General features: G+C 35.1%; 2 protein-coding genes across 3 annotated transcripts; one reads left to right on the forward strand and one right to left on the reverse strand.

The window, feature by feature from the left end:
• Window positions 1-281: 281 nt before the first annotated feature.
• Window positions 282-1,392, reverse strand: Teh1 (tipE homolog 1 phospholipid transfer protein). Its single transcript, XM_073077062.1, has one exon. It carries the CDS (start codon window positions 1,319-1,321, stop codon window positions 641-643), a length of 681 nt encoding a protein of 226 aa, XP_072933163.1. The 5' UTR covers window positions 1,322-1,392; the 3' UTR covers window positions 282-640.
• Window positions 1,393-1,760: 368 nt separating this feature from the next.
• Pus1 (Pseudouridine synthase 1) lies at window positions 1,761-8,475 on the forward strand. 2 transcript variants are annotated; one of them, XM_073077061.1, is made up of 7 exons: window positions 1,761-1,922; window positions 2,865-3,123; window positions 3,474-3,640; window positions 4,063-4,336; window positions 4,777-4,876; window positions 6,779-6,934; window positions 7,851-8,475. In XM_073077061.1, exons 2-7 carry the CDS (start codon window positions 2,891-2,893, stop codon window positions 8,394-8,396), a joined length of 1,476 nt encoding a protein of 491 aa, XP_072933162.1. In that variant the 5' UTR covers window positions 1,761-1,922; window positions 2,865-2,890; the 3' UTR covers window positions 8,397-8,475. The 2 variants fall into 2 exon arrangements, with proteins under 2 accessions (XP_072933162.1, XP_072933161.1); XM_073077060.1 differs by having other exon boundaries at window positions 1,813-2,000.
• Window positions 8,476-9,073: the final 598 nt, after the last annotated feature.

Here is a 9,073-nt window from a genome sequence, read left to right on the forward strand (position 1 = left end):
AAAAATCTTTAAAAAACAAACGCACGGGAATTGTGTTGCCAGTTCTAAGCAATTAATATGTAGTATAAATAGATGTTTATTTAATAATAATGACTTATTAAACGTAAATGAAATTTCATGAATTATGATTTCCAAAGTATACTCTTCAAGTAAAATATTCTAAACGTTAATAAGAATGATCTAGCCCTTCATCAATCGAAAGACTATTCCACTACGCTGCTACATCATTTGTTCTTTTTAGTTACTATTATTATAATATTCCCAAGTAAAATGAAACAAAGTTTTGATACTAAAATAATATTTATTGGGTAGGTATATGCACAGAATAATGTGTATTAAGCCACAGGAGTTTTAATGGAAAATATATTTTTCTTGCGTATTTAGTACAATTCCTTTAGTAAATCTGTTAATTATAGAAACATTTTATATTGCTTGTTCGTGCTGATATGTTTCTAATACGACAGGTACAACTAACATATTGCATTTTATACTGTTAGTAATGTAAACTTGCTAATACTCTCTATTGATAAAACACCACAAAATATCGTTATTTACATAGTATTACTTAATAGTAACGTCACTCTTAAATGTATTTGTGCCAATTGTAAAGGATCCACACGTTAAACATCTGATAGGAATGCTAAGCCAGGCGATAAACCGAGGTGTCATCAGGGGAAAGGGTCGGCAAGCGTGGAGGTCTGCGTGGAGGACGGCGGCGGCGACGAGGCCTGCACTCACAGTGCAAAGCGCACAGTCCTATTCCAGCGCATCCAGATAAAAATAGAGGCAACGCAAGGGTCCTTGTTACCATAGCCACCTGTTCTCCTCTAGACCAGCGTGGTACTACAACAGTCGTATCAGCCCGCGACCAATAACAAGGGTATTTTGCTCCAACGTAGCCATAACTGGTTGTGAAGTTATCGCAGTCCACCGCTGGCGGGTATCCACATCCTTTTATGTTGACATACAGCACTGCAGGTCTCCAGTCCTCCGTGAGAGCTTTGTACTTAACGTGGAGCTGAATACATTTATATGCGTCGCTGGTACACCCTTCGCGACAGGAAGCCCAAGTGCAGTTATCCAAACCTAATCTGTCGTCGCGACGCTCCGTCACGCATTCGGCCGGGGTTGGGTCGAAGTCGGCCGCTAAAGCGCTTAGGGCTGGATCCGCATACAATGGCACAAGGAAGAGAAGAGCTGAACTGCCACCACCGAGGATCGCTGCTAGCATAATAGTTATGTACCGAGTTAGTTTCGCGCGTGTCTCGCCTCTACGGCGAGAAGGCCGCACGACCAGGCGCTCCGAACTTCCCCCCTTCATTTTTTAAAGCACTGCGTCAACCCATGCTGGTTTGTAAGCCTTGTCCTAAATAATATTCTGCGAAGAGATGTAGGCATGCGCTAAGTTAAGACATGCGCACTACAGTTACGCTTGATCTAAAATTTTCAATTATTTAACGTTCAATTATTTTATATATAAAATTGTGTTAGGTGTTCAGAATATTAATACAGTCATATTTAGGAGATCAAGTTGTAAAATTATCTATAAAGTAAAATAATAGTGTATTTATTGTCCTTTATAATATCTTTCAAGACTTATAGAGAAATAAACGTATAAATGTATTTTATAGTATTCAATTATAATAAACTTAAATGTAAATTGTTTAATTATTCAACCTTCAATTAATACTAAAAGCAGAGAACATCCAGAGAAATTAAAAATATTTTTTGGAGAGGCAACAAATTGTGTTTGACAAGTTGACAGTTGACTGCTAATTTGACTTTGCTTGACAGCTTTTTAGTAAAAATTAAAATGGTTGCCTGGCGTATTGGCACAGTGGTTATTAATGTGTGATTATTATTTGTTTTCTGGACAAAATTAGAGAGAAACTTGTCAAAACGGTTACGTAATTTTGTTGTAGGTATGTCAGTTAGATTATTTAATTTACTAGTAAGTTCACTGAGACAGAATCTACCGAGATATCCCGTTATAAATAAAGGTAGATATAATTATTATTTTATACACGTGACGCACGTGTTAGAAGTTTTTTCTTATATGTTATTTCACTTAATTACACAAACAAATATTGTTCATTGTTATGTTAATAGTTACAATCTACTGTAGTAATTTTACTGTCTGTGTTTGTAGTCAAAATTAGTAGATTATTAAAAAATAATTTATTATTTTTAATTTATAAATTTTGTGTTTTTATGTATTATTGTTAGTTATTTTTGGTTAAGATCTGCTTCAGTGATGTTTGTCTTGCGTGTCTGTCTTACCACATAAATTTATTACTGTGCACTAGTGGGCATAAGTCTTTCAAAGTAAACCCTATACCTTTCATAGAAATGGTAATAAAGGTGGTGTTTGCAAAGTAAATAGTGGTTCCACATTCATTACTGTAGCGGCTAAGCGCTATTTGTGTATAGCCTACGAGGCTTATGATTTGGTGTATTTCAAACTGTAAAAATTTGGTAATCTTACATATAGACAGGAAACTTTACCTTCAGGTGGACTAAAATTAGTATGATCAATTAAAGTTGACTGATAACCCATGAGTTTGATTAAGAACCCAAACCACTTTTTACCCCAACATGTAGGCATAAAAATTGGTGACTTATAAAAAAGTTCGGTAAAACATATTTAACTTGACAGTACAATTAATTAATTATTAAAAATATATACTATAAAAAATATTTAAATAATGAGTGTGAAAAATTGATAAATTTTAACATATGAGGTGTAGTTGAATTTGACCAAAATTATGGGCAATATTACTATCCATTTCATTTAATTATTTTTATGCAGTTAGGGTTTTTGTTGATTTAACAATCATAACCTAATATTAGTCTTATATTTTCAGCTATACAAAGCCGATACACAGCCTCAATGGAGGTCATCACAGAAACAATGGACCAAAGCAACCCAGATTTGGTCAAAGACAAGATGTTTACCCGTTATAAGAAACGGTTCATGAAGAGACAGTGGGAAGAGTCGAGTGGGACAGCAAATGAGGAGACAGATGGGAAACGGGTTTGTGATAAACCCTTTGAGAGGATCAAAAGGAAAAAGATGGCGTTACTGTTGGGGTATAGTGGTGTGGACTACTATGGTATGCAAAGGTAAGAAACTTGGCCATATAGGAATGGGAAGTTGATTGAATATATTATACATTTTTACCCAATTAGGTTAGATAATGAGTGATGCAAATGTGCATACAATATATCAACACTAACCATATCTGGGGTTGATTACAGCTTTCCATGTGTGTTAATGGCAACTTACCACTAGGTGAAATTATAGAAATATTCTAAATAAAAAAATATTTATTTTTAATCTTATGCTAAATCTTATGTCAGTTAAAATGTATGATAGTAAAAAAAAATTTGTCATTGTAAGGTTTAATCTATGCAAAGATATATTTATTTCCGTTTTTTACATCTCAAGCTGTTTATGACATTCATTCTTTCAGAAACCCTGGCGTGCCAACCATAGAGGAAGATTTGTTAAAGGCATTGCGAGATGCCAAGTACATAACAGAGGAGGACTTTGCCAATCAACAAAATGCACAGTTCCAGAGGAGTTCGCGGACGGACAAGGGAGTTTCCGCTGCCCGACAGGTGGTCTCACTTAAACTACGTTAGTATTGTTGTATTGGCTAAGTATTTTATATTGTTATGAATATTATACTTGTGTAAGAAACACAGTATAGACATTCAATAATAATTTGATGATGTCTTAGTTATGTTGTATTAAATACTTAAGTTGTCATATGAAATTAATTTTAAATATAACATATCAATAAGTTCTTTGTACAATTGAATGGCAGAACACTCACACTACACTTACAATTACTTTAAAATGTGTCTTTTTTTAGAGTTGACACAATACCAATTTTTAAAATCTTTCACTAGTAGTTCAAGAGATAAAGCTCTCTTTATCTCTTGAACTTCTGAATAATGATTATTGTAAATATACATGTAGATTAAATAGTATTGTAGTTAACATTTTGAACGGTTACATTAATTGTGCTTAATTAATATATAAAACATTCTTCTTAGCTCTGGAGATAGACATAGAAGAAATAAACAAAAGGTTACCAGAGTCCATAAAAGTGTTTGGAGTTAAGAGAGTTACAAATAAGTTCAACTCAAAATCGAAGTGCAACGCACGGACATATAGCTATACTCTTCCAACATATACATTTGAGCCAAGTGCAGATGATGATGTTAAGAGGAAGGCGTACAGGATAACAGCGGAGAAGATTGCTACTGTGAATGATATACTAGGTTATTACAAAGGAACGAAAAGTTATCATAATTTTACAGAAAAGAAGTAAGTGTTTATTTGTTTAGTAACAGTACAGATTTTTTTATTTTTATATTTAATTGAATGGTATGTTGCATATGGTCCATTCATATCATATTAAGTGATGATTCCTAGCCAAAAACAGCCTAAATATGTAATGTTAATGGAATATGATTTATAAGAATTTTTCATGTTAAACCCTTTTATTTTCAAATGGGTGATATTAAAAGCGATGTTATAATTAAATGGATGAAAATAAAATTAATAGAACTATGGTCAAATGTGGTCACCCTATGTCAGCAGACAGACTGTGTTTAATGTTTCTGTGTGCTAGTTTGAAGGATAAGCCTGGAATAATTTATCCCCAGGGAACAGCAGCACATATAATTAGGATTGACCTTAATTATCATGCTAATGTTATCATAAATTATATCATTTGTGTGATGAATACGAAATCTTTGTTTCAGACATTACCAAGATCCATCAGCAAGTAGGTATATGATGAGTTTCACTTTGGACAGAGTATTTGTTGCTTCCGATATGGAGTTCGCTGTTTTATTAGTTAAGGTAAGTTAAAAGTCATGGCTTACTTCATAGAAAGCCAAATAGATGTGAATAAGTTGTCTTTCTCAAATGAATGTGTAATTTGTTTCCATAAATAATGTAATTTGAAAATTGCGGCATAAACGCATAAGTCATCATCATCATCATCAACCGATTATCGTCCCACTGCTGGGCTCAGGTCTCTCATAATGAGAAGGATTAGGCCATAGTCCACCCGCTCTGGCCAAGTGCGAATTGGTAGACTTCCCATGCCTTTGAGATTTTTTTTTTATAAATCTCAGGTATGCAGGTTTCCTCACGATGTTTTCACCGTTTAAGCAAGTGATAATTAATTTCTAATACGCACATAATTTTTGAAAAATCAGGTGCGTGCCTCGGATTTGAACCTCGAACCCCTCGATCATAAGGCCGAGTTTCTTAACCACTAGGCTATCACTGCATGCACTGTGAACGCATAAATAGATTTAAACTTTCCTAATTTAGTGCTTAGGGATAGCAATGCATTTGTAGTCAATCTCAGGTAGAATTAAACCTATCGGAGTTGAATACAGATGTCTAAAGGCAACAGGTGCTACTTATCAGGTGCACTGCATGCTTGTTAGCTAATCAAGTAATCTATACTTCTATACTAATATTATAAAGAGGAAAACTTTGTTTGTTTGTTTGTTCGATTGTAATGAATAGGCTCAAAAACTACTGGACCGATTTTAAAAATTCTTTCACCATTCGAAAGCTACATTATCCACGACTAACATAGGCTTTATTTTATAGGAAATATATTTCATAAATATACTTTGAGGTGGTATAAAGTTTGCTGGGTCAGCTAGTATAATATAAAAAAGTACAGAAACGAATTATTCTGACCATTCAAAGTCGTTAAAGATGGAGTTCAAGTTTCCATTATGTACATACATACATACAGGTCAAGCTTATAAAAGCGTAGTATAAAGAAATAGTATAGAGCAGGGGTTCCCAATCTTTTGTAACCCGCGGCGCAGTTACAAGTTTGATATTCTTTCACGGCGCCCTGTGCCCTATCCTAGCTAACTATTTGAAGAAGACAGTCGAAAGAAATAGGTAACTACAATAATAGTAGTTACCTTAGGTTGATCGAAACGAAATTTAAAACACCACAATATGAAATTGTACAATACGTTATTATAAAATAATTTAAACGGAAAACAAATCAAGAAAGACTTGAGGATAACAAAAATAAAATACGATATTTATTCAGTCAAATCAATGTGAAGGGTGAGCTAAGTGATCTCCGCGCAGTGATTTCAAAGCGAGGAATATCACTTGACACTGCTACTCTAATTTCTTGCTCCACATTGATCCTTAGCGATATTTGTTCTTTATCACAGCTACATCTGATACATACTGATACACCCAGCTTCACATAGATATGATGTTGCAAACGGAATGAAAATTTTTAATGCTTTGGATGTTAAATTTGGATATTCATTTTGAGTCGATGACCAAAACGCCAATATTTGTGGTGTCCAATGATTAGAGGATCGACTCACGGCGCCCCTCTTTACTTTCTACGGCGCACCAGGGCGCCGCGGCGCACACTTTGGGAACCCCTGGTATAGAGCTAGTAGAACCCTTTGTGGTGTAACTCTGGCGGCACCACCGCCACACCTATGTCTACCTAATAACAGCAGTGTTAAGTGCTGCTGTGTTTTGGTTTGAAGGCTGTGGTAAGAGAGATATACTTTTCCGAGGCGTTCCAGCTTAGTCCTCAGGGGTAGCGGCGCATCTGTGGCTGACCTCAGATAGGAATCTAATCATATCTAGGGTTGATTACAATTACAGATGTCCATGGGCCATCAGGTAGACTGCATGCTTGTCTGCTACTTTTATATATAAAAAAATAAATAAAAACTGAAATGTTTTTCACAGGGACAAAGTTTTATGCTGCATCAGATAAGAAAGATGGTGGGTTTGATGGTGGCGGTCGTACGTGGGCATACAGACAGATCGATAATGGATAAAGTGTTTGGCAAGGAGAAGGTGATGATACCCACTATACCTGGCTTGGGATTGGTTCTGGATAAGGTAAGACAAATACTAGTTGCCTAGTAGTGGTCAAATTTTGACGATAATTTTATTAAACCCATATAAAAGGTGGTGAGATCCTTTGACAAGTTGAAGATAGAACCCTTTGTGTTTATCAATAATGAATTTACCTAATGTTTTGCTTACCAAAGATCGTCTTTTCCATTTTTGCAAACATTTCTTATTAATACTCAATCTGTCCAAGTGTTGTCTACGTCAAATCGAAATTTCTAGTAAAAAGTAGTTGCCAAACGTCGATCTTTGATAGGCGAGACATTAGATAGATCCATTATTAATTACAGCTGACATTAGAAAGTAAAATTTGAGTACATTGATATAATTAATAAATAGGCGTTAATAATAGCAGTTTTAAGCGTTACTGTGTTCTGATTTGAAGGGTGTATGAAGGGAGACATTGATTACAGACGTCCATGGGCGGCAGTAACCACTTACCAGGTGGACTGCATACTCGTCTTCTAGTCCTATTATTAAAATAATAAAAACCAAAATATAACAATTTAATTGTTCTCAATTTAAATATATATATTATATGTATTTTATTTTGTATAAGATACATGAGTCGAAAATAGTTTTCTAAAAGTCTATTTGTGTATTTTTTGTCTCTTTCGAATTATTTAAAATTTAAGAAAAATGTTTTTATTGGCTAGGCTGCATTTAAAAGCAATAACGCGTTTTTTTAACATACACATCTACTATTGTCTTGACATCCAAAATTTCAGTAACATACCACTTAAGTTCTTCTATTCATAAGCAACTTTATCAATTTGGTTTCTGTACATTCATTCTTCCTTGTCGAGGATGTGATGCATCAGGTGGACTGCTCATTTGCAGTTTGTGTATTATAAAAAAAAAGGAAGTATAAAATAATTATAATAGTAGTTACAATATATTTCAGGTGCATTATGAGAGGTACGACGCGAAATTCAAAAGCAGTCACGATAGCCTCACGTGGGACGAGCAAGAAGAAGCCATAGAGAAGTTTAAGCATGACCAAATTTACCCCAGCATCGTCAAGGGGGAGGTTGAGGGCAACTCTATGGGAATATGGCTCGAGAAACTGAACAAACATTCATATGAGCCATCAGATGATGTGCCGGAGGATAAGGGTGCTAAACTAGAAGCTGGAGGTGATGATGATGACGATGATGACGTGGTTGAAGATGATGATGATAAAGGAAAAGATGACGAGGATGATAAGGGAAAAGATGATGGTGAAGATAAAAGAAAAGTTGATGGTGATGATAACGGAAAAGGTGATGATGATGATAAAGGAAAAGTTGACGCTGAACCAGAAAGTAAAGTGAAAGTGAAAGAAAACGTCGCTGAAGTGACAAATGAAGTTGAAAGTGGTAAAGTGAATGTGAGTGAAGTTGGTGTGAATGAAATGGACAAAGTTGAAGATGACAAAAGCATTGAAAGGCCAGAAAAGGTAGTACAATGATAGTATGAGGTATATCAATTTGCTTGAAGCATTTACTACTATACTAGTATGAATAAGTTGAATAAACGGCAGAGCCAGACTATTTGTTTCTGTTTGCACCATTATCCTTAAGATATTAATGTTATTTATAACTGCCTTGAAGCAGTGATAGCCTAGTGGTTAAGAAACTCGGCCTCCCGATCGAGGGGTCCGAGGTTCAAATCCCAGGCACGCACCTCTGATTTTTCAAAGTTATGTGCGTATTAGAAATTAATTATCACTTGCTAAACGGTGAAGGAAAACATCGTGAGGAAACCTGCATACCTGAGAGACTTAAAAAAAAAAAAATCTTAAAGGTATGTGAAGTCTACCAATACGCACTTGGCCAGCGCGGTGGACTATGGCCTAATCCTTCTCATTATGAGAGGAGACCCGTGCCCAGCAGTGGGACAGTAATGGGTTGTTGATGATAACTGCCTTTAGTAGCACTGAGGTAAGCAAAGATAAATTATGATTATTAATTGTGAGTTTCGGTCATTTGATTTTAAGTAGTCATTGTTGCCCGTGGATGTGTCCATGATTTCACTATAACAATATCAGCAGAATTATTAATTATTATTATTAAAACTTACAATGGGCTACTCTTTAGCCAAAAAATGTAGAACCGAAGTCTTTTTAGTTCAATTGTGGTGGCACCA

This window comes from Epargyreus clarus, unplaced genomic scaffold, assembly GCF_041222505.1.
Source record: "Epargyreus clarus isolate Ecla_fem2 unplaced genomic scaffold, WU_Ecla_fem_2.2 ptg000010l, whole genome shotgun sequence".
Taxonomy (NCBI): Eukaryota; Metazoa; Arthropoda; class Insecta; order Lepidoptera; family Hesperiidae; genus Epargyreus; species Epargyreus clarus.